This window comes from Aulonocara stuartgranti, assembly GCF_965226115.1.
Source record: "Aulonocara stuartgranti genome assembly, chromosome: 4".
NCBI classification, from domain to species: domain Eukaryota; kingdom Metazoa; phylum Chordata; class Actinopteri; order Cichliformes; family Cichlidae; genus Aulonocara; species Aulonocara stuartgranti.
In genome coordinates this window covers 5,787,933-5,812,768 of record NC_138942.1, presented here as the reverse complement: position 1 = coordinate 5,812,768, position 24,836 = coordinate 5,787,933, and the positions used below count along the sequence as shown (strand labels likewise).

Genomic DNA, 24,836 nt, shown 5'->3' with positions numbered 1-24,836 from the left:
TTTCCCTGCGTCCAGTTCTAGCTGTTGCTGAGGCAACAAGCAGCGCCATAGAACTGTATATAGCATCTCTGACTGAGGTTCTGGTAAAAACTGGCTCCATGCTCGCTGTCAAAAAGCATACACGAAAGTGAAGCGCAAAAAGACACGATTCTAAGTCATCACTGTACTTGTACTGGCATAGATTGCAATTTAAAGGTGGTTAAAGTTTGGCTAAGATTAACTAGTTTTAGGCTGGAACTACAATATTCCAGGAATAAACCTTTACCTTTGATCCCTCTCTAATGTTTTCAGGAGCAACATATTTCAGAGTATATAAAATGCCAGTCACATTAGGCTTTATATTAGATCTGCTATAATTTTAAGCCCCTTTTATAGCTACCTTGGAAATATAATGAATGACAAACTCTGAAGTCTTGGAGGTGGACTTTTCTGGATGTTAGACTTTAAAAACATAAATAGGATGCTATGATATAATTTCATTTGAAAACAAATTCTTGAGCAGATATTAATAATATCAAAAAAATCTAAGCTGAAGTATAACCTCATACAGAGCACCTGTTTCACACCCATACACAGCTGATAGGAGTTTCAGGTGATGTAACCGCAGGGGGGAAGTTGGAATCGTGAAGACTGGACTGGAGTGGTATAGTTGAAAAAAGGTTGATGTGATGTGCTTTTCCAACCATCATCGTGAATGAGCAATGATGTACAGCACGTGTCTAACCATCATACTCTGTGTCTCCTCTGTCTCCTCTCTGGTAGTGACTATATAATCAAGGAGAAGACAGTGCTTCTGCAGAAAAAAGATAGCGAGGGTTTTGGCTTTGTCCTAAGAGGTGCAAAAGGTAAGACATGAGCACGCTCACAAAACCTTACTGAAAATACAGTATCTTACACGCAGTGCTAATGCAATCTCATATTGTCACACCATCTTCAGCTCAGACTCCTATCGAAGAGTTTACCCCCACCCCGGCCTTCCCTGCCCTGCAGTACTTGGAGTCAGTGGATGAGGGAGGTGTGGCCTGGAGAGCCGGTCTCAGGATGGGGGATTTCCTAATAGAGGTAGTGATTATCATTATTTATTATTTATTATAGTCATTATTTACCAGTGAATCTGATTTCCAAAGTCAGAAAACTTGATTAAAATGCTATATCTGCAACTGAATCACCATGAAAATCAGCAGATGAGGAGAAGCAATCTAGACAAGTGTGAGTGTGAATAAAAAGACATTACAGTAGACTACTTCTGCCCATTTCCTGGTTTGTATTTTTATTCTGTAGTTTGCTAAAGTAGCTCTATAGTTAAATAAAAAGGTCATTATTTGTCTTTTACTAAGCTTTGGTGCAGATCATCAGTTTTCCTCTTCCTTTAAGCCAACTTTCATTGACATCACACAGAATCAAGAGTAGCAAAAAACAAAAAGTTTGAAACAATTCCTTGTGAGCCAAAGCTAACAAAGAACAATTTTTATAAATAGTGATGTGTAGAAACTCTAAACTACAAGTGCTTAACGTTGTCAACCATCTGGTTCATTGACATGCTGTAAATGAAGGGGAAAGTTATAAAAATGAATTTTCTTAAAAGAAAGAAATATCTACACCTGTGTTGTGCCCCAGGTCAACGGTCAGAATGTGGTGAAAGTTGGTCACCGGCAGGTCGTCAACATGATCCGGCAGGGTGGTAACAGCCTCATGGTCAAGGTTGTAATGGTAACCCGCAACCCTGACATGGAGGAGGGTTCAAGGAAGAAAAGTAAGAGTCTGCTTTCTTCTTCCTGGAGTGCCATCCTGTTCTCATTCCTAGGGTGTCAAATTTGACATTGACAAAATGTCACTATTTGACACTTACAGACGACTGCGCAAGATGTCCTTTGCTGTGGCACACAGGTCTATCATAATGCATAGACAACTCTCTCACTTCCAGCTCTCGCAGAGCCATGTTTAATCACTGTGTAGGCATCATTTGTCAATTTGCAGGGTTAATGTTTGAAGAAGTATATTTAAAGCAAAGGCACAGTCTAACAGAGCTAACCGAGAAGTTTTCTGTGCCTAAACCAACCAACAAGTGAAAGCTCCCAGATGGGAAACACGGTTCAACTACAAATGAGTTTTAGTTCATCTTTAGATTATTTTGGGGTTTTTTTACTGTAGGAAGTCAAAGTCCTAATTGTGGTTAAAATCTGACTAAATAACCAGCCCTACCAGACACCCCACAGATGGTTGAAAAACTGTGATGCAGCACAAACTGCCATCATCTGAATGGACAAAAACTGTGGTCTCACCTTTAAAAACACTCTCTAAAAGTGTTTGTATAATTTTCCTGTGCAGGCTTGAATCATATGCTGGCTCCCTAAATTGGCACTCAACCATCATAACCAGTGCCAAAGGACATCTTGTGGATATCTCAGTGATGCCAGCGGCATCTGACGGGACGGCAGTATACGGGATGAGAACACGTTGGTGTTGGCTGCTGTTGATGAATTCTGGTCCTAATTGAACCTTGTTCGTGAACAGCTTGACTGACCACTGCTTCCTTTTCTCTTCACTCTCCTCCAGTCCCCCAGCAGAGTAAAAGGCTGAGCACTCCAGCTATTGCCCTGCGGTCCAAATCAATGACGTCAGAATTGGAGGAGATGGGTAAGAAACTAGTTTAAACCACTGTTTTTTTTTAAAGAGATGAATTGAAACAAGTAAGGGGAGCTAGGAAGATGTAGACAAAGAAGCGGGGTGCTGTACTGGGTAGAAACAGATTGAGGTGGTGTTGAATGATAGGACAGTGTGAAACCAGAGTTGGGGGTTGTTAAAGATGCTGTAAGTGTGAAGGAGAGTTGAGCAAGGGCTAAATTTAGATGGCAAGACAGTAGTGAGGAGAGAGCGCACTTATTCAGTGATAGAAACTAGCAGGAAAGAAGATTGGCTGCCGCCATGGATGACAGTCTCAATGCATTTCACTGTTCTTTCAGAGGTTCCACACTGTCACTTCCAGCACCCCCACTACAGGTAACCCCACCCAAAACGAGTGTCGCCATCTACCCTGTGATCCCTCTCTCACTGCCCGCTTCTCTTGCCTCTTACCCCTTGCACCCCTTACTGCTCCCTGGCCCCGCCCACTTAACCCCAGCACCCACAGAGTAGCCTACCAGCCCCTCTGCTCGCACTCATGCTGACACTCAGCAAGCATTTGTCGTCAAGGTAACACTGAAACTGCAAAGGTATCACCTGAACAGAGTTTGCGGGTGCTACATGCATCAGAGCGAGGTGTCTGGTCTTAATACATCTGTGAGAAAGTTGCAAAATAGCCACTCCATTTTTTAATTAATTTATTTTTTTGTTGAAAATCTCTGTTATTGATTTGGAAGAAAATCACACCAAGGATAAAATTATTGAGATGAGTAATTTTTGAAAAAAAAAAATTGAAAGAAAGAAAAAAAAAACTTTGTTCCAGGTCTGTTGCTATGGTGACTGCATTATGTGTGGCTATGCCATCTCTATTTGAGGCAAAATAGTGGGAGGAGAGTTGCTGATCAGAACGCTGGCCAGTATTTTACTGCTGATTGGGTTATATCTTCCAAGCACTTAAAACGCTCTGGTTCTGAGCATGCCCAGTTAACGGCTAATAATATATGAGAGCTGATGACATGAGAATAAGTAGAATGATCAGCTAGGCTTTGTTAGGTAGTCTCAGATCTGTTTTTATAAACTCTTGAGCTCCTTGCATTGTTGACCCATATGTGCTATCCAGAGCTATACACACTCTTCTACATGATGTCGCTGCATATACACTCACCAGGGGCCAGTGTCAAAAAAATATCTGGGCTTGTTTTAGTGGTTTTACCTAACATTCAAAAGATCCCTGGTTTCATCCTGGCAGGAGATGCCCCCTCTGGGGCGTCCAGTTTAATCATTTTCAAGTAGCTTGTTCTTCTTATTATTCTAGTCTTGTCCAAATCAGGATCAGACTTGATGAACCTGAGTGTAGAGATTAGGCTTTTGCTTAATTCCGCCCCCATCTCCTCCCCTCACCTGCCCTGTTTTTGTGGTGTGATCTCACCTGACCACCCAAAGCATGAGCACCCAGTCTGACACACAAGTGCAGGTTTCCTAAACCCCTTAACCCACTTTCCTACTGTCCCAATGCTCACTATAGACTCCTCAATCTTACCAGTAACACTGTATGTATGATCTGATCCTTACAGTTTCACTCCAAGCAACAAAAGTGTTAATGCACACACAATAATAGTCATATTAATATTGTTGCTTTTAGTACTGTTCACCTAGCAAGTGAAGGATTCCCTTCCTGATGCAACTCCAAATCCATTTGGGGTTGCATCAGGAAGTGGATTCTGTATAAAAATATGCTGAGCTACCAAATGTGGCGACCCCTTATGAATGAGGGAGGAGCCAAACTAAGCTTAAGAAACATACAAGCATATGCTGCATAATTTGTAACCACTCTATTGTATATCTTTTTCACAATTCCTAACAAGGTATCTGCATCGATATTATCTATTTATGTGTTAATTTAAAACAAGAAAAATCTGTCAAGCCTTATATACTGTTATCATATGATCATACCGGGTTTTTGGCCTGAAAACTTCGTGCCCAGCCAGGGCAGAAGAAAGTCTTTCCACTTTGGAGTGGTTTTTTAAATGTCTCTGGGCAACTATTCTGAAACTCCTGTACTAATTAAGTGAGAATGTATCCATAACTATAACACCATTGGCCACTGGGACATAAAAACTGCATGAAATTTGATGAAAAAAAGAAGTTTAGATTCAGGCTTGAAAACTTTGCCCCAGAATATTATACTTCTGTAGAAAAGTTGCACGATATTATGACTTCACCAACAGCAGAGCACTCAAGTTATAGATATAGTAAGCCAAGAACAATGTCAAAAAGTGCATTTACGACATCTTTGCTTTGATAACAAGGAGCTTTACCTTATGCGAGGCAACTAAATCTGCCGTGAACCTCTGCTGTCTGCATGTGTCAGTATAACAAAATGAATATCATAGTTGAGTCCCAGTTCGACTATTTTATTGGCTTATTCTAAGGGCAGAGGTGGGACAACCGCCATCTTTGGGGTTACAGTAGTCTCCCATGGGTGCTGTTCACTATACTCCATGGCGATGCTTAGCATGTAAATCTAATCTCTCTTTATCTAAAGTCTGACTCAATATAAAGTGCATTCGTCCTTTAATAACCAAAGTTGAGATCTGGTTTCTTCATTTGCACTTGAATCTGGTTGCTTGTGCCTCCTCTACTAAATCAAGGTGAGAGGAGCACAATGTGTGATGAAGCCATGTCAGCCGCTGCCATATGCTTACTCTAATGCATTAGAATTCATTTAGCTGTGATGCTTATTAAACTATCTCACCCCTGTCATTGGTGCAGTGTCCCGGTTCAGCTAGAAGTCATGCTGCAAGATAACAAGGGCATTAAAACCAGAGTGATCCTGCGGTGCACTTTATTCAACAAATTGTTGTTTTCTTGACAGTAATTACATTCAAGCTTTGTTTAAATATGTTTGGACACTTGTTTCAATAAAAATATGGCTTATTTTGAAAAGATGTGTGCAGTGTAGATTTTGTGAGAGATGAAATAAACACAAGCACAGAAACCCTTCATAGCTGGTTTAACCATTGTGCATTAGATTTAATTGCTGTTTAATCAAGCTCAATAAACCACACATTATGAAATATAACTGCTCGAGTATGAGTAGCGCAGATGAGCGCCCCCCCCCCCCCCCCCCCCACACACACACACACACACACGCATACACATACACAAACTCACTCAAACCAGCGAATGCTAAGGGTCACCTTTAATTCCTCGACTTTCCTCCTGCCTGTTCACTCGGTTAACCACTAACTCTGCTTTTCTTTGTCTCCTTTGTCCTCACTCCCCTGCTGACGGGATCTTAACCATTTCACAGTGGAGAGAGGTGGGAGTTGGCTTCAGTTTGCTTCCAATAGTGTGTGTGTTGGTCAGAGCATATTGTATGTGTGTACAGCATATTTACTGTAACACTAGTGTGCATGCTTTAGCCGTCCTAAAGCGTGGGTGTGATGCACGTTGTTTTACATCGAAGATCGAAAAAGCTTGGAGAGGTGACTCAGTTTGTCGGGCTCTGGGGAATATGATTAGTATTCACATTAACAACGCTATTGCACTTTCAATCCTGCCAAAACTTAAGTCTCCTTTTGTCCTCCTTCCAGCTGCTACCCCTTGGAAAAAAAAATCAGGTATGCTCTGGTGCACTCCCGTTTAAGGCATTGTATTTATGTCTGTCCAAAATGACTTGGCACTCACCACGCAGTGTCTTACCGAGCTTGTCCTGCGTTTCTTCCTATAGAATTCGAATCCTCACAAGTTACCGAGAAGAAGAGGACAGTCTATCAGATGGCTTTGAGTAAGAAACCTCGTGTCTTTCAGCGGATGTTTCCTGAACCTCTTCCTCTCTTTCTCATCCACCTTTGTCAAGTGTGGCCCTTCCTGCACATTGTTCCCTTCATTTTGTTGCTGTCCATTTTTCTGTTTCATTGTCGTATGTTCCTTTGTCTCTCTTGCTCTCTTTCTTTCTGCTTCTCTCTGTCTGTCTCTTTCCCCCTTTTTTCTTCTCTCAGATAAACTCGATGAAATTCTTGCAGCAGCTCAGCAGACAATCAGCACCAATGAGGCGCCGGGGACACGGGGACAGGGGCCAAAAAGGGACAGGGGAAGAAGTTTCTATGGCAATGAGGTGTGTATTGTGCTGCAGTAAATTTACGAGTGTTCAGAGATGTGTGTGTGTGTGTGTGTTTGTGTGTATGTGCCAACATGGCTACCATAAAATGAGATAAAAATATGTGGGATAAAATTTCAAAGAAAAATATGATAGAAGTAGTTTTAGATAATAGCGCGGTAAAGTGTGGTCAGTTGGCCTTTCTCAGTATTATCAGGTCACTTAAAACAATGCTTAATCTCGTAAAAAAATGCTATCAATACATTACCAGTTAAACTATGCTTATAAAAGAAGCTTTAGGGCTGAAAAAAATAAATAAATAAACTAACTAAGCTAAAAAACAAACAAACAAAACAAATAATTGAGTGGCCAATGCCTGTTAGAATGGACATATAGGCCTATGGGGAAAGAAGGTCTTTGTCACAAGTATAGACATTCTTCCACATTGGAAAAATTAAAACAATACAGAAGTGTCTAAACCTGCATTCTATCTAACGACCACAAGATGGCGATAGCTGTAATTGACAAAAGACTTCCTATAATATACAAGTCTTTAGGATAGACTAGAAACCACATATAAACCAATTGCTGATGACTTTATGGTCTTAGTCACTCATTATGCATCATATTGAATAAAAAATGAAGTCTTCTTTGACAATCTTGGTCATACTATGACTAAGCCGAAAGTAGCCAGAAGTAGTATTTACTTTTGTCTATAAATGTTACTGCTATAATCTAAACATGGTCCTACGATGAAAATCTACTAACCAACCATTGGTGCACAACTATTATAAACAAAGCAGATGGCAATAAATGTTCAAAGAAAATAGTTCCTACATGAAACTGCTCACAACAAGTTTTACAATTTATAATAAAATTAACATAACAATATATGGCAAGTCCTGGCAAAAGGAAAAGAACCTTGAAAAAATGGCTGTAGCTAAAGAGAAATTGTGAAAAGAATAGCAGCACATCTTAAATTTTATTTGCAACAATGAGCAGTAGAATGCTGCCACCTGGTGGCGAAAGTTAAGACAAATTCTGCTGAGGATGATTACACAAAGTACCTTTAAAATCATACAAATATTGCTAAGTGAACAAGTGCTGTACCGGTGAAGAAGAACAAAACAAGAAACTATTTGCAGACTTGTTTTAGTCTCATCTATTGTTGTTCCCATGCAGTGTTATATACATGTGCGTCTCATGACTTTCAGGCTTTTGATTTTTATCATTTCAGCCAAACTACGGGGATCAGTCCGGGATGGGGGTGATGTCATCGGGGTTGGGCCTAGGCTACGACCGTGGACAATACACCTCAGGTCATGGCCCACCGCACGGTATGCTGCGGCAAAAATCCATCGGTGAGGCTGTCTGTTTTTTCCGTCTGCCCCTCTGTCCACCTGTCCGTCTGTCCTCTGGGCCAGTAGAGGTCTGTGCTGTGCTGACCTGTTTGTCTGTAGCCAAAAATGTCCTGTCTGTGGCTCTAAACTCTGTGCATTTTATCTGTAGAAAAAAAAGATATTTGTTTGTCTTATACTATTTCTAACAGTGCTGGTAGTGCTGAAGTAGTGCTGGTAACCTACATTTTTCTTTCCCTCTGATGGGTTATTTTATGGGTGTGTTGCTTAGTAAGGCTTTGCTAAGGTTCCCTCAGAAATATTCATGTGCTCTCTTGTGATCCACATCAAAAATGCTGCTGTGCTTCGCTTACTAATTGCTAGTGCTTGTGGAATATGTAGCACTAACTGAATTATATACTAACAAACATAAGATTTGAGGACAGACTTGCTGGCAGGTGCTTGGGCAGGCAGATTTAGACAGACACTCTCATATATTACTCTCAGCTTCTCTTGTTCTCTACCTTTGTACATTTAACACCCCCCCCCCCCCCCTTTCTTTTTTTCTTATTTCTTATATGCTCATAGTTAAACCCCAATTCATCCCTATTTTTTCCTTTTATGTAGGGGTGCCTGAGGAGGAGAAGCAGTTCCTCCATCCTCCAGCCATGAAGTTTGCCCGGAGTTTGTCGGTGCCTGGCCCAGATGACATCCCCCCTCCTCCCACCACAGCCCCACCGGATCCACCGTTCTCCTCTGCTCCGCCACTCGGTTGGAGAACAAAAACATCGCAGCAGCCCTCTGTCTCCGTGTCCCAGTCCACATCCACCTCTGCACACTACCAGCCCTACTCCCAGGCATTACACTTCACTCATGGAGGCAGGGAGAGGACTGGTGGTGCCAGCACAGGCCCCAGTGCTGGAGCGGTGGACCACACAACCCCATATGCACACGCAGCTGCCCACACTGCTCAAAGCAGGACTGCTTCGCGGAAGGTTGCCTACACTGGGGAGCCTGTTGGAGTTGGCGTAGGGGCTGGTGCAGGGGCCAAGGCAGCTGGTCTTAGGAGAGGATACAGCACTGCTGTCCCCCCGTCTAGCATTGCCACTGTAATGCCTCAGCAACAACAGACTACCCAGAGTCAACCCCAGCGTGCAGACCGCAGTGCAGCTGGCGCTGGAGCAGGTGGTCCTAAAGGAGGGGCGCGGCGAGGTAAGGGTCCATTGGTAAAGCAGTCTAAAGTGGAGGACCTGCGTATGGGCCAGGGCACGCTGGGGGGCAAAGGCTCCATGGAGAAAAGCTCCATTCCTATTCCCACCATCATCGTTAAGGCCCCCTCAACCAGCAGCAGTGGGCGGAGCAGCCAGGGCAGCAGCGTGGAGGCTGATGTTCCAGCATCAGGGGAGGCAGATGAATCCAAAACACCGCATGGTCCTCCACCCTCCACCCCTGCTCCACAGCCCCCTGCTCCACCATCCATTCCAGCACCCCCACCTCCATCCTTGCCTTCTATTCGAGCCCAGGATAATCTGGACTTTACCAGCCAGTTTGGGGCCGCCATTGTGGGCGCAGCTCGGCGAGACAGGGAGCGGTTTCACGAAGCCCGCAGAAAGAGTGCCTCCTTGTTCATGTCTGCTGAGGAGGATGTGAGCCTCGGAGGAGTGAGCGATGGAATAGGAGGAGTAACACGGACTCAGGTATCACAGCAACCGCTTAACACACAGGCTGAAAGTTCATCAACGAGGCTGCGCCCGTCCAAGTCCATTGATGAGGGCATGTTCTCTGGGGATACTTTCATCCATCATACTCGCAGTATGCCTCCTGCTTTTGGCTTACCTGAGTACTCTTCATCTGCTCTGGACTATCAGCCCAAGTCTGTGCCTACTGATTTATACACAGCAGCAGGCAGGCAGCCAGCACCCGCTACTACCACCACCTTCATCCACCCTCTAACAGGAAAGGCTCTTGACCCCACATCGCCACTAGGCCTTGCCCTAGCTGCCAGAGAGCGTGCTCTGAGAGATGACAGCAGGTTAAGGAGGGGAGCGGAGCATCACTTTACCCGCCAAATGTCGAGCGTGGTGTTTCCTTCATCTAGTGTCACCTCTCAACCAGTGTCATCCGCCTCCCAGTCTTCAAGTTCGTACCTGGTGACCTCCTCTTCTCTGGCGGCCACAACAGCCACTGTCGGACGGCCACCCTCACCCAGAATCCTCAGAGGAGTTGGGACAGTTTGGGGTGAGGACGGTGGCGGTGGGGAGAGGGAGCGGGAAGGAGGAGGGGCCCGTGAGGGGCTAAGAGTTCGCTTTTCAGAGGACAAAACAGTCCACACACACCACTATCAGTCTCAGCCGTATCAGCCAAGTTACAAGGAGAGGGAGCGGGAGAGATCGAGGGAGAGGGAAAGGGAGAGGGAGCTGTCCAGGGAAAGGGAGAGGGACAAGGAGAGAGAGGGCTACATGAGGAGGGTGGAACAGGCAGCTGCTAATGCAGCAGCGGCTGAAAGCGCCGCCCACCAGGCCGCTCAGTCACAGCAGCCGCGGAGGCCCACTTTTCTCAGGATGGAAAGTCAAAGTGATGCCACTATACTATCCCTCACACCTCCCTCTCCTCCTCCTACCAGTGCTCAGCAGACAAGGAGCACTACAGGGAGCACGGGAAGTGGGCTGATGGTTCTCCCTCCCCCTGCCCCCTCAGTCGATGCAGATGATGAATTTGTCTACGCAGACCCACTCCCGCCCCCTTTAGAGTTCGCCAACAGCTTCGACAGGGGAATATCGGGATACTCACAACGCGCAATGCTCTCCAGCAACCTGACCTCCCGCCAACAGCAGGTCCCGCCCCCTCCACCACCACCCCCACCTCCTCCACCACCGCCCCCTCCGCCCCCCCAAAAAGAACAATTTATAAGTGGGTTTCCTGCTCATACACCCCTTCACTCACCTCAGGCCGGGGACTCCACCGCCTCTAGTCTCACATCTTATGACAGTGAGGTGGCAAACCTGACTCAGTCTGCTCCCTCCCCATCACAAACATCACCCAACCCACAGCCTCCACCCTCACCCTCTACTCTGCAGCCCACCTCGGGCCCTCCACCTCCACCATCAGTCTCACCCCCACCTCCTCCTGGCTCTTACCACAGACCCTTTTCTATGTCCCACCATCTTTACAACAGCACTCACACTCATGGGCGCTCTTCACCAACACCTCCCCCTCACACTGTTGCTCCTCCTCCAGCCTACCGTGGTCCCCCAGCGCCCTCGTCCACTGCTGCCACCACTGTCCCACAAAGGGGCACTGCCTCTCATGCCACGACCGCTAGCTGTGCTGCTACAACCACCACCGCTGCCACCACAACAAGCACCTCCACGCAGCTCTACCAGGAGCGAACACACACCACGCATTCAGCATCTTCTGCCGCAATCACAGGAAGCCGAAGGCCAGGAGAGCACCACCGTCTTCCCCCGACCGCCAAGAAAGGAGAGTCCCAGGAGACTGTGGTGGACTCTGGGATCGAAGAGCTGGACAGTCGCAGCAGCAGTGACCACCACCTGGACAGCATCCTGGCTCTAAGGGGAGACAGACTAGATAGAGGGGAGAGAGGAGGACCTGGAGGACGGATGGGAGGGGGAGGGGATGCAGAGAGGGCAGGAGATTTTCTGGAGTCTTACATGAGCTACCTGGATGGACAGACTTTTGAGATGCAGAACGCTACGGCAGCAGCATCCACCTACCCTAAAACAAGCAGGTTCAGAGAGGGAGGTCGTGCCGGGGAGCTACAAAGACAAACCAGCACTGCTCCCGCGTCCTTCCACTCCCACAGGCGGCGAGATGAACAGGAAGAGGATGAGATCGAGGAGGGAGTGGCAGAGGACGAAAGCGGCCAGGACGGATATGGAGTAAGGGACATGCAGAATCTGGGACGTCCCACTTCACCATATTTTGAGCGGCCACGCACTCCTGAGATGAAGCCTCTTTGGGGAGAGAGTCAGATGTCTGGCGATGGGAGCGGCCAGCGTGGGGCGCTTTTAGAGGGGAAGAAAATTTACCCTCCCGCATCCAGTATGAAGCCCAGCATCATCAATGAACTGAGCAGCAAGCTGCAGCAAAGAACCAAGGACAGCTGGAGCAGCCAGACACAGCTGAGCAGACACAGGTACGGCTTGCCGTAACTTGACTGCATTATGTTTTCTCGTCAAAGCATGAACTTCATTTTTCGTTACTGTCATTCTGTCAATGTCTGAATACATCACTTGTGATGTGCAAGCTTCTGTGGAAAAAACCTCAAACTGTGCACTGTCTGTTTATGTCTTGCGTAAGTGTGTCTATACTGTGTAAACCTCTCTTATTTCTCTGGCTTTTTCCATGTTTTTCTCTCAGAAGCAGAAACAGGTAATAGAGCACTTCCACACTATTTTGTTTTCTATCTCTAATCAAGGATATTGCAGCATACCGTATTGACAGTGATAATTAAAAATGAAAATATATATATATAAATATAAAAATGTGCACATAATAATATTACAAAACAATCCAATGCCAGGACAGTCATTATTAGAGAGTTGTGTTTTGGTTAATTACAGCTTTCCTGCTTTTCAGTAACTGCTTTAACTACTGCTGACTAAAGTAGGGAGATTACTACGCTTCTCTGTTCCTGCAGCTCCTTTTCTCACATGGGAGATATTCACGTTCCAAAACAAACCCACTGAGTCACTCGCATAGGTTCAGTTAAGCTGTTACACTGCCGAGTGAAGCTTTTGAGGACTTTATTTTCTTTTTAATGACCAGTTTGTTGTCCACTCTTGCTGCTGCTTCTCCTCTACTACTCGCAGCTCCGTTAAAATACACTACTTTGCCCCGCAGCTTGACTCAAAGGTGTGTCACATGTTGTGGCTGACCTGATTGAGTCTCTGCAGTTTGTTGGTCTATTTCCTTTGATGATGTTTTGTCTACACACTGAACACTACATATATAACATTACAAATATATAGGGAATTATTATTTTGTCACTTAACGTCCACCGGGGATAGGATTAGGTTGCATTTTAGCCACGTGCTAAACAAGTTAGAATCAGAAATGAGAAGTCTCAGGTATTTAGTGGCCTCACAGTTCTTTTATAAGAAGAACTAGAGAAATCTCTATAAGAAATCTTTATAAAGAGGGAGGTTAATCTAAATGATGTGACTGGGAGCCTGGTTAATGCTAGGAGGTTGTGATGATTTGACCAAGATATAATAATATTTTGAATATTATAATGCCTTTTAAAAAGTTTTAAATACACTCTGCTTATTTTGTTTCCTCTCATTTTGAATGCAACATACCAAACCATGCTGAAGCCCTTTGTCTGTAAAATACTGTAAAACTATGGTTAAGGAATTAATTTTGTGTAAATATTGTGATATTATCATTATCATGGACTCATGGCTGTGATAACTTTGATAATGTGACAGGAAAAAATATAAAAATGTTAACCTTCAAATCAATTTTTTGCACTTTACTCCACACGGTCTAAAATAGCTGGACACTGTTTCCCTTAGTGTGTGTATGTTTGTAATTTTTTTTACATCACTGTTTTTCCCCTGTGATAATTTCTCTCTTTCTTCTCACAGATTTTCAGAAGACTCAGCCTCAGCTCTGAGCCCGCCCTCAGCTCGATCTCTGTCGCCGTCGCCGATCTCATTATCGCAGCCATCGTTGTCTCTGTCTCCCACCCCTGCCTCCCAGTACCCCAACTGGGGACGATCACCATCTCCGCAGCCTCCAGCAACTTCTCAGCCGCCACGTTCACATTCCCCACTGTCACCGACATCTTACTCCCCTTATCCTACTTCTCCCAAACACAGACCTGTCTACAGGACCAAAGCCTTGGAATTCCAGTTTATCCCCAGTCGTGAGTCCCGTAAAGCAGAATCACACATTCTCCAGCGAAGGCGAGCACCCAGCCCCCTCATCTCACCCTCAGAGAGACCCAATATGGGCCCACCACGGCCATCATCCCTTCCACTTCTCCCTACCTCACCTCTGTACAGTGCCATCTATGATCTCCGCGGTTCGGTCACTCCGCCATCACCTGGGAACCCTCTCGGAGACCCCTACTTCTCTCCTTCGCCTCCCCTGTTTGCCCCCTCTGGCGCGCCGCCTCCTCCAAACTCAACCTTAGTAGTTTCTCGATCACTTTCTCCAACTCATTTCCTGTCTGGGGCCTCTTCTCCACCTCTACACCCTCTCCCTCCGCCTCCCTGCTTGAGTTACCCCCATTTACCTCCCCCTTCTCCCACAAAGCCCTTCGCCTCCAAGCCGCTGCCCTACTGGACCAAGTATGACGTCGCAGACTGGCTGGGATACCTGAACTTGGGGGAGCACAGAGAGCGTTTCCTGGATAATGAGATTGATGGCACCCACCTGCCCTCCCTGACCAAGGACGACTATCTGGATTTGGGTGTGACACGAGTGGGTCACCGCATGAATATAGAACGAGCCCTGAGGAGTGTAATGGACAGGTATGGCTGCTAAGTGCAACCTGTAAAGCCTCTTTAATGCCACCTTTAAAATGCGATTTCTATCTGGTTAATACCATTCAGTACTATGTGTGCTTATAGCACTTACACCCGATGTTAATAATAATAATAATAATAATGGATTGCATTTATATAGCACTTTTCGAGAACCTCAAAGCGCTTTACAATTCCATTATTCATTCACTCTCACATTCACACACTGGTGGAGGCAAGCTACAGTTGTAGCCACAGCTGCCCTGGGGCAGACTGACAGAAGCGAGGCTGCCATATCGCGCCATCGGCCCCTCTGGCCATCACCAGTAGGCGGTGGGTGAAGTGTCTTGCCCAAGGACACAACGACTGAGACTGTCCAAGCTGGGGCTACAAGATGAACTGCCAACTCTTGAGCCACGATCGCCCCAATAATAAGCATTCTCCTTATCTTACCTTAAAAAATCCACATGCTACTGAAGTCCTATGTCGTAAAATTTCGTACTCATATGCACTAAATTATTCTCATTTGTGCATACATAAGCTATTACTTTGATAACTTGACATACATACAACTTCAAATGTGGACAGCTACCAAATATAGTGTATCTGAAAGTGTTAGAGACTCACTGTAAATTATATTCGTCAATATAAAACTTCGCTATTTTATTTCTGCCCATTGTAATGTGGCTGAGGGTAGCTTAAGCTTTTAGAGCAGCATATTAATTTCTGCATGCACAAGACAATTAATTCACCACAATTCAGTGATCTTGTTTGCAGATAAAAAGCTCACCTTTTGGGAATTCCAGGGCTCCATAAGATAAAAATAACATGGCAGTTTCAGTATTTTTAAAATGATTTTTGCCAAGACATAAATTGACCTGACATTGCATCAATGTTACTTTTTTCATTATCAGTGGAATTAGGTAAAGATAAAAGATTTTTGTGTTATTACTCCTTGTTATTCGGGTTATTTTTCTTATTTTGTTATATATCTCCAAGTCTACACATAGTGGTGATTGGGGACACCATGGGGAAAAGTAACATGGGGCCAGTTACTATAGTTTAAAGGTTGTCAGCCCTTTAAACTAGTCAGCCCTGTCTAGACAGGTTGTCTGTCTAGACATCTGTAGGTGAGCGATTTCCACTTCCTGTTTGTGGTGTGACTTCTGTTGACCAATCATATGTGAACTGACTTTGGTGCATACATGTAAAAAAGTTTTCAGAACAAATGACTGCTGTAATGCAATCTTTTAACCATCACTTTAACATCATTTTGCTTATCATAGTCCTTAAAAAAATAATCCTTTGGATTTTTAATCAATTAGTGGCACAGGAAGTCTTTGGAGAAATATCTGCTGGCTACACTGCAAGCCCTGCAAAGTCAGCAGAGGACACCCGGTGGGTTCCTAGAATGACCCCTCTTACCTCAGGATCCTGACAGCTTTAGATTTATTGTCACTGAAGAACAGCACCCTCTTGCTTGAATTGGATTCAGTGATTAATTTCAAGTAGGGCCACAAGTTAATTGCAAGATTAAAGACCAATGCTTTCGAGAAACTCTTAGAGATTGCTTCCTGAATATTTTGAGGTAGGTTGTTCCAACGTTTTGGGCAGGATAAGCTGGCAACAGAAAACACTACATCCCAAATTTATCTCTCCGAGGAAATTATATGTCTAACGTTTTGGCAGTGACAGATTTAAGAGTGCGAGATGGGACGTAAAGTAACAGACTGTTGTACCATGGTCCAAGACCATTTAGGGCTTAAAATACAATAAGAGCATTCCAAAATCACTTCTATGGGATACTGGAAGCCAGTTTAGCCCTTCCAAAACTGGAGTGAGTTTTAGTTAATAACATTACAGCTGAATTCTGAATAGACTGCAGCCTACTTATCTCTAGCAAAACGAGCATTGCAGTAATCAGGCCCACTAGACATGAATGCATGAACAAATTTTCCAGAATGTCTAAAAATAAAAACTTAACAATTACTTTTAGATTTGCATAGGACAAAACTACAGTCTGTGCAGTGAAATTTAACAAACACAACCTGAAGATTGTGCTTGGAACTGAATTTAACTTGCCGACGATATCTTTTCCTTGTGTGAATACACTTTTCCCAACTTTACCAATCAGGCTAGGAGGTGACCGAAAGGTGGATACCAACTCCATAAAGCAAACCAGGGTTTCCCAATGTGGCTATGAGAATGCATGTTGTCAGCATTATGACCAGCCATGAGTATGGACGGTTCTACTGGCAGCTGACCAGAATATTTTACAGAGCAAACTGTAATGTTAGAAATATCTGAAGAGTTTAAACAGCATAACTGAGTATGTGTGATAATAAAAGTCCTGTATGAGAGAGTGTGCACTTTAATTAATTTGAAATCTGAACAGAAGGCAGACCTTTCACGATAATGTTAGTATTATAACTCTATCATTAGATACAGGAAGATCTGACAAAGATATAATAATTATTTGTTCTAAGAGTGGCAACTAATTTTTCCAAGGGTCATGCAGAAACTGAAACTGCTGTGCAGGGCAGCACCAATAAGCTTATACAGATATAAAAATAAAGATTTTTCTGATTTTAAATCGGCGTGAATATGAGGCAGATAAAGTGTTGTGAATGGTTGGCAAGAATACAGAAGCACTATATAAATAAATCTGATATAAGGTCAACGAGTACAAATAGTTGCCCTGTTATAAGATCATAAGTTGGGGTTTATGGAACAGTAACACACAACTCAAGGTCAAATATGAAGTTATCTTGCCAAGCCCCAAATTCGGCCTTTTAGTACAGACTTCTGCTTCGTCTGCCATCTTGCTGGTCTTATCACCTCACCTGACTTCCAGAAAACTTTAAAGTCAAACTTTTCCTAACTTGTGTCACAAAGCTGTGACTTCCGAGCACCATGATCGGTCAGCTGCAGTGACGATCCTGGAGCAACATTAACTACAGTGTTACAGGAAGAACAGGGTGAACTTAGATACACCCAACTGCTCAGGCATCAAGTGCGATGGCCAATGTTTTCCCGGTTTTCTTAGTCACACTGCTTGTCCATTTGCATGAGTCACAGCAGATTTACCAATTTATTCTCTCCATTTTACAAACGTGGGTCAGAGGGTAGAACTACACACAACCACACCACGGACGAACAAACACAGAAAGCTGGAAACATCACGCGTGTCCTGCGTTTTTTCTTTTGTCCGCAGGCTGTCCAGCAGCCCCTTTCCCATTTCTGTTCTCTCACCTCGGGATGGACAGACGGACAGGAGGAGGGACGACGGGAGTCGGAGCTGAGGCTGCAAATACAGAGATGGAGAGAGAGGCACAGAAGGAGGGGTTGAAGCCAATGAGGGAGGAAGACACAACTGCTGCTGCTATCCATGGTGGATTCACACAACAAATGAAGGGGGGCCAGATTTCACACAGAGAGCATCAGAAAGAGGAAGTCGAGGCCCAAGGGGAGGTGGAAACACAGGGATGGAGGAAGGGCTGGCGATCCATAAAGACACCGGCTGGCGCTGCTCACATGTGGCAGGCTGATTTACACAAATACACTCCCCACGCGCACGCACGGTCACACCAATCAACACAATTAACGCAAACGCCCTCTCATCCAAAATGTCTGTGGCTGCAGCAGAGATTACAAATACTTGAGAGGAACAAAAATAAGCCAGTTAGACTGGAAAAGAGGCAGCCTGAAGAAATGAAAAGGTGTCACGTAGTCATCTTGTTGAGTAGTGCTCTTACCCCCTCAGCTGGCTGGTTTAAAGTTTACGATTAAAGAGCGGATGCTGACTTCATAATAAATATCCCAGAGGACTGAGTACTTGAGGGTGAATGAGGATGAATGTGTGCCAGAGTGAGGCTTTATCTGTGTGAATGGTGAACGTAGGGCAGGTTATCGCGACGGCCTCCGCGTCTCTTTAAAACGAGGCGAGGTCGCCGGTGGATAAGCTGCGTGTGGATAAGCTGCGTGTTTGGTTGCGTCTTGTTTTTACCTCACCACTGGTAGGGCTCTGTCCTCACTGCAGATCCTGTGATCGGGATCACGCGTGTATGTGTGTTTCTCTATAGCTCTTTATTATCTTAAGTCTTATAATGACGTATATACAGACTGGTCACTGTATCACAAATTTGTAGCAAAAATAAGTGCCCAGACCAACAACATAAAAGTAAATGAACACACAGATATGCACACACAGGCACCCGAGTTACTCTATCCATGCCTGCATGCATACACCAACATGTAAACACAAACACAAGCACTTCCCTGTGTTTGTGTTAGAATTTATGGGACACCTTATATATAGACACACACGCTACGTTTGGATCCGAGATGTACAAAACGGAGACAGACTGTGCTTTCATTGGGATTTGCGACGACGCAAAGAGACTGATTTTATTTACGGAGAAAGACTTTCTCAGCATCAAGGCAAGTGTTGTACTCTCATTCAGGCCTTCTGTGCGAGGCAGACTGGAAAGGAGAGGGGAGGGAAGGAGTAAAAACTGCCATTTTCTTGTTCTTTCCCACTTAATCCCCCCGGCTCCTTCCAGGAGTGGCCTCTCTCCGTCTGTCGACGAAACCCAGGAGGAAAAACCCGGCCGAGGGGATCCCAGAGAAAAACGCTTATATCGAGTTTTAATACTATGATTGTTCTTACACTTTTTAAACTTTAAATGGGAATACTGGAATACTGATATTGATATGAAGAGATTTATTGTTACTATCTATCATTACTATCATCGTCCTTACTGTTATTGGATCTTCAGAGAGTCCCGGTTTCTGCCTTTGGTGGCTAAGGTGGCGCTTTCGTGCAGTCAGCTTATTTCTCTGACTGTGAAGTGAAGATAATTGTTGTGGTTATATAGATATATAAATATATATATGTACATGTAGGTATTTTTGAACTGAAAGATGCATAATGTACCCTTAACATAGCTTCTATGTGACAAGAAGCACTGCAATTAAATGTGAAGCACATTTAAGAATATTATGTTTTCCCCCCTTTCTCCTTATTGTTTCTCTTGTTGTGAGACTGTGAAGCTTTAATCAAAATCACCTTTTAACCTTTAAGGCCTCAAAATATATTTTTCTCACGCTTTTAAAAGTTATTCACCACTTAATATGCTGTAAAAATGTAGCAGCTGTTGCTCTGAGTGAAAATGATTTAGAATAATACAAAATAATATTTTTTAAATTCTCTATAACATTCTAATCTATATATATATATATATATCTCACTCCCTGGCGATTGATTTGAGACCCAAGTTTAACTCTTCTCCTGTGACCCGGTGTGATCCCCCCGACATCAGCTTTTGTGGCACATTTACATCTCATCCCATCCCCAAGTCCTGCTTGTCTTACTATTGCTGAGATTAAATATAAGGGCTCTGTCATGACCTCTCTACCTTGAACAACGCTTCACCTCTCCTGCTGCTTTTGAGTCCATGAACACATATCAAATGTGCATTTTTTCTGCTTTCGTCAGTCTATTTTTGCCAAAAGATTTAAGAATTTTCATAGTCACCTTGCTTAAAAGTGCACATGCATGAATGCATCCATACAGACTATATATGCGATTTAGCAAAGGTAACTAAGGGGGGACAGTTTTTGTATTTGCTCTTTGCAGATGGCTAAGGAAAGACTATATTTGAATTCAAGGGAAATAGCAATAAGGACGATGAAAATAATGGTCTAACTATGGTTTAAGATGTAAAAAAGAAAAAAATATCTCAAAAGTTCTAAAGAATCTCTGTCTTCCAAATAATGTTTAACATGAAAAGGTAAATTGCATTTATTTAACTCTTCTGCTTTCTATACAGTTCGACCTGTTCTCTGCAACCACCCCCTCCTCCCACTGTTGATAATCTGATGGGATTAGGAGCTCTGCTCCGTATTCACCCATCGTTTGCATCTTCCCGTATGTACAGAGCACCCTCTGCAGTCGCTAACATGTGCTAGTATGCTCATAGCTCATTGTTTTATTACCAGCATAATATGCAACGGCCCCATTTCCACTACCAGCTTTTTCACATTTCCCTTTCGGAGGTTTTGAAGGGGTGAACAAGTCGAGTGTGACTCTACATGTCTCAAAGTCTGCTAGTGCACATAGGGCCAATTAAGAACTCTGGATAAGATTTAAAAAAACATCTTGCTCATACAACGATCTTGTTAAGTGACTGGTGAGATGCTGTTTTTTGTTTTTTAAGCCTTTCTTTGCGTTTCGTAGTCGCATTGGAGAAGTGAATATCGGAGGGAATCGGTCTGACTCTATAGAAAGCACTTCTTTTCCTTTAAGAGATCTTTTAAAAAAATGAGAATATGAACTGCTGAAAAGTAACTTACAGAATATATATGTATATGTGATATGCATATACACACATTCATATAAAACATATATGAATTTCAAATGTTTTAAGAGATAAATTGTTAGAATTATAATAAAGATACAGAAACAAAGTTCTAATTAATGGTTTGTAATTTCTTGAATGATTTCTTTCATCATCTTTCCATCTACCCAACTCACTTTTTAGGTCACAAATTTATCATCATCTGAAGAAATTGTTGAAGACTTCATGCTAATCTGGCAACAGCCTGATACTGTGCCATTAAAGAAAAAACATGGCATAGCAATATTTTAGCACATTAAGCAACCTTAGGGATGAAAGTGTTACTTTATAATCCCACAGTGCAGAATATATGCTGGGTGTAGACAAAAAGTCTACACCCAGGTGAATAACAGAGCAAAAATGTAATATTAAAGGGCCTTAGAATCATTTCTTTTAAGTGACTCGATCTCCAGATAGATATCAGTCCAAATTAATATGTGATATTTTCTTGAGATCATCAAATTGGTGCCTCCGATTTTTTAATTTGTTAAATCAATACTGTGTAAGAACAAGTCACTATCTTATAATAACAGAAATAAAATAAGTTATCCACTTCTAATCTGCAAATACAGCCGTAACAAAGTAATTCTTGCAGCAGCAGCAAAAAAAACAAAAAAAAAAAAAACACCACAAACTAATCACATTATACCCTTAATGAGGTAACAGAAGATCGTAAGGTACAAGTGAAAGTTTTCTTGGCCTGTTTGTCCTCGTATGTTAGCTACTGAATGTCCAAAGGAGCAGTGGTGCTGTTCTGTACTTTAAGCCCGGCCTAAGGTGTTTTCCTGACTGTTTTATAATCTTTTTTTTCCTGGGAAGCAGCGCTGACCTTACTAGATCAATCAAAATACATAACAGTAATACTACAATACCACACACACAGTGAATCAGTGGTTTACATGCTGGCCTAACAAACAAAAGATCGCTGGTTCAGATCTGGGAGAAGATAAATTCCTCAGCTGCGTCAGAAAAGTTACCTGATGTAAATAAAATAAAGTATGTCAAATCAGACATGTAGTGCTGTGGTGAATGACAGAAGAAAAAAAAAAAAAAAAGCCTTAGAGTACCAGAGGTGAACAGTGGTACCCCTAGGCCTCCTAGCAGAGCCACCCATCTATGTCATGTGCTTCAATAGAATCCCCATGGTGCTTCAGTGTAGCCACGTCTCTCAATGCATGCACATGTCAGGGTATTTTAACTGCTCGATTGTTAAACCAGGATCCACTCAAAGACACCACTCCATTTTATATCCTGGATACATGCCTGCTGTTATGAGCACGTGAGCATGACACCACAAACTGAGTAATCACAGGTGTGTTACCTGTGATGACTCACTCAAACCCCCTTGTTCAAGACTTTTGCTATCCAACACAAAGTCACCACATCTTCAGCTGATATTTGTAGAAGAGAGACCAAACAAACATAAGATGTATGATTTTATTTGATGAATCAGAGCAAATATGAGATATTACAATTAAAACATCACAACAAATAAGAAAATAATCACAGAATTGTTATGAGGAAGTTCTCTTCTGGAGTATCAGTACCTGAAAAAGTAACAAAACAGCAGTCAGGCAAACAGTTCAGTCAGTGAAGACCTACAATTTTAATTTTTTGCTTGCTCATCTCCTCAGACTCCGCCTTGTCAAGGGCAGAGCTGCACTTCTGTCACCACTGATTTCTGAGCCCAGTGCAAAGCATCACCAGAAATGAGACTTTAGATATGAAAAAGCAGTGTTACATGACACGAACCTGATTAATGTCCATCCTCGGAGGATTTCCACCTTTTCAGAACTGAAAGGACAAAAATAAAGAGTTAGGGATTTTTTTTTTTTGTCACAGCCATTACTTTTACAGCAGAGTTTCTGATTTTCTCCTCAGAGACTCTGGCTTGTCAGGGCCAAAGATGCACGACTGTCTCCATCCAGACTCAGAGCCCAGTGCAAGTCATCAGGGGAGAAGGACAGCTACAAATCATAGACAGCATATATAAAACAGAGCAGCCACCAAGAACGTAAGGAGGATCCGCCTGAAAAACTGAGGAACGCTGCACTCCTATTGGTTAATAACTGATCAGTCACAATAAAACAGATCCTGTTTTATCTTTTTTTCCTGAATACAAATGATTGTTGTGAACCCTAACAGGGTTTGGCTTTCCTCCGAAGGATTGTAATAAAATACTTATTTTTCTAAGGGTGCTTTTATTTACTCTGGCACAGATTAACATTAGAATTTCCATACATGTCCAACAAGGAGCTGGCCCTGGAGCAGACCCAGGACCCACTAGAGATTTCATCTCTTAGCTGGCATGTGAACAGCCCCAAAAGACCTGGAGGAGCTGGGTAGAGATGGGCCTTTCTGTTTAGACTGCTGCCCACATGCTCCAGACAAGTATTTGAAAATGAATAAACAGATGGATGGATGCTCACCCCACCATCATAGTCCTCAGGAAGTCTTTAATGTTCTCAAGTGGACACAGACTGAAACTGCATCTGTCTCTTAATTTTGCAAGGACTCATAAGATTACACATCCTAACTAAAGAATGAGTGCTGAAAACCCCAAATAATCCTTACCTTTAAGGCTCCGCTGCAGCTGAGCGGTTTCACTCAAAGTCCTGAAAACATTAACAAATAAGAAAAAACAAAGTCAGTGAAGTGTAAAGAAGCTCAGCACGTGTAACACTTGGTTTGCTTTCTCCTCAGAAACTCTGGCTTGTCAGGGCCAAAGATGCACAGCTGTCTTCATCCAGACTCAGAGCCCAGTGCAAGTCATCAGGGGAGGGGGGAAGCACATCCTCATACCGCTTGAAATAAAAGCGATCATGCAGTATTACTAATCACTACAACCCAAAATTAATTCAAGTCTTACTGCCTGATCATACTCCAATTACTCCTCACATGGCAACACACTGTGAGCTACCATGCTAAAGGCTGACCACGTGGAGACAGGCCCACGATGGTCGGGTTACTTCCACTGCTAGTAAACATGTGAACCAACAACAGCATCGCAACCAGCTCAAGTTACTTCAGATATGTTCAAAGGTGCCTTTGCTCACAATACTTAGAAGAGACCTTAAAAATGTAATGTCCGAGCAAAAGGTCGCAACTGTTTCCACCTACAGATGTGCAGTCAGTCGGACCGCTTCACCTGAAACTTCCACAGATAACAACACAAAACAAACCTTAACCTGAGCAACATTCATAATATGATCTTACCATTTCCACCAGAAAACAAAGCGTGCTTCTGCTTCTGCTACCGCGGTAGTCTTCGTCTTCTTTTTCTTCTTTGGCTTCAGTGGCAGACTGTGAAGCTATTTAAAGGCGTATGTCGCCACCTACTGTACCAGAGTATAATAGCACCATGACTTCAGAAACAGTTTCGATTGTAGATGTTGAACCTACAATGTGGTAAAAAGGCCCTTGAAACAATAGATAAAACTGAAAGCATACTTTATTAAAATGTTTATTTTTTTTCTTTATTCTAATCTAGAATATATGTATGCGAATGAAAGGGAAGCAGTTGTAATGAGTGAATCTGTGAGGAGCAGAGTTAGTGAAAAACGTGATTTTGTGTTTGTAATTTTGTCTTGTATGGATTTCTGCCCCCTGGTGGTCACAATGATTAATATTACTACTTTATTACCATTAAAGTTAAGGCTAGACCAGAGGGTTGCAGGTACAGTTACCCTTAGTAACCAGTAGAGGGCAGTTTTATTCATAGGTCCCAAAATGTGGTCAGTGGTTGGCTGTTGTTTTCTGCAGTCGTTGTTACTATAAAACAATGCAGGTGGATGAGTCGTCATTTACAATAGACCAAAGTCTGTGACATGTGGTGAAGGAGGTCTTGGGTTGTGAAGTCTACATGCTCTCCCAGTGTCTACGTGGG

The 24,836-nt window shown here is 43.3% G+C and overlaps 1 protein-coding gene and 2 long non-coding RNA genes across 3 annotated transcripts in view; 1 reads left to right on the top strand and 2 right to left on the bottom strand.

The window, feature by feature from the left end:
• The window catches only part of shank1 (SH3 and multiple ankyrin repeat domains 1), a 103,568-nt gene extending 82,293 nt beyond the window's left edge, over positions 1–21,275 (top strand). Inside the window, exons 17-27 of the mRNA XM_082531918.1 lie at positions 763–845; positions 938–1,062; positions 1,618–1,753; positions 2,557–2,637; positions 6,219–6,245; positions 6,356–6,412; positions 6,627–6,742; positions 7,962–8,085; positions 8,689–12,217; positions 13,671–14,561; positions 17,767–21,275. Of these exons, the coding sequence (XP_082388044.1) occupies positions 763–845; positions 938–1,062; positions 1,618–1,753; positions 2,557–2,637; positions 6,219–6,245; positions 6,356–6,412; positions 6,627–6,742; positions 7,962–8,085; positions 8,689–12,217; positions 13,671–14,561; positions 17,767–17,854 (5,257 nt within the window). The 3' untranslated portion in view covers positions 17,855–21,275. The remainder of the gene's footprint in view (positions 1–762; positions 846–937; positions 1,063–1,617; positions 1,754–2,556; positions 2,638–6,218; positions 6,246–6,355; positions 6,413–6,626; positions 6,743–7,961; positions 8,086–8,688; positions 12,218–13,670; positions 14,562–17,766) is intronic.
• LOC309705874 overlaps positions 17,788–24,836 on the bottom strand; it is a 41,769-nt gene continuing 34,720 nt past the window's right edge. Inside the window, exon 3 of the long non-coding RNA XR_014276625.1 lies at positions 17,788–17,856. This is a non-coding gene — a long non-coding RNA (uncharacterized lncRNA). The remainder of the gene's footprint in view (positions 17,857–24,836) is intronic.
• LOC309705802 lies at positions 22,374–24,300 on the bottom strand. Its single transcript, XR_014276616.1, has 4 exons — positions 24,167–24,300; positions 23,525–23,565; positions 22,703–22,744; positions 22,374–22,497 (listed from the first exon to the last, which is right to left on the bottom strand). It is a non-coding gene; the product is annotated as an uncharacterized lncRNA (long non-coding RNA).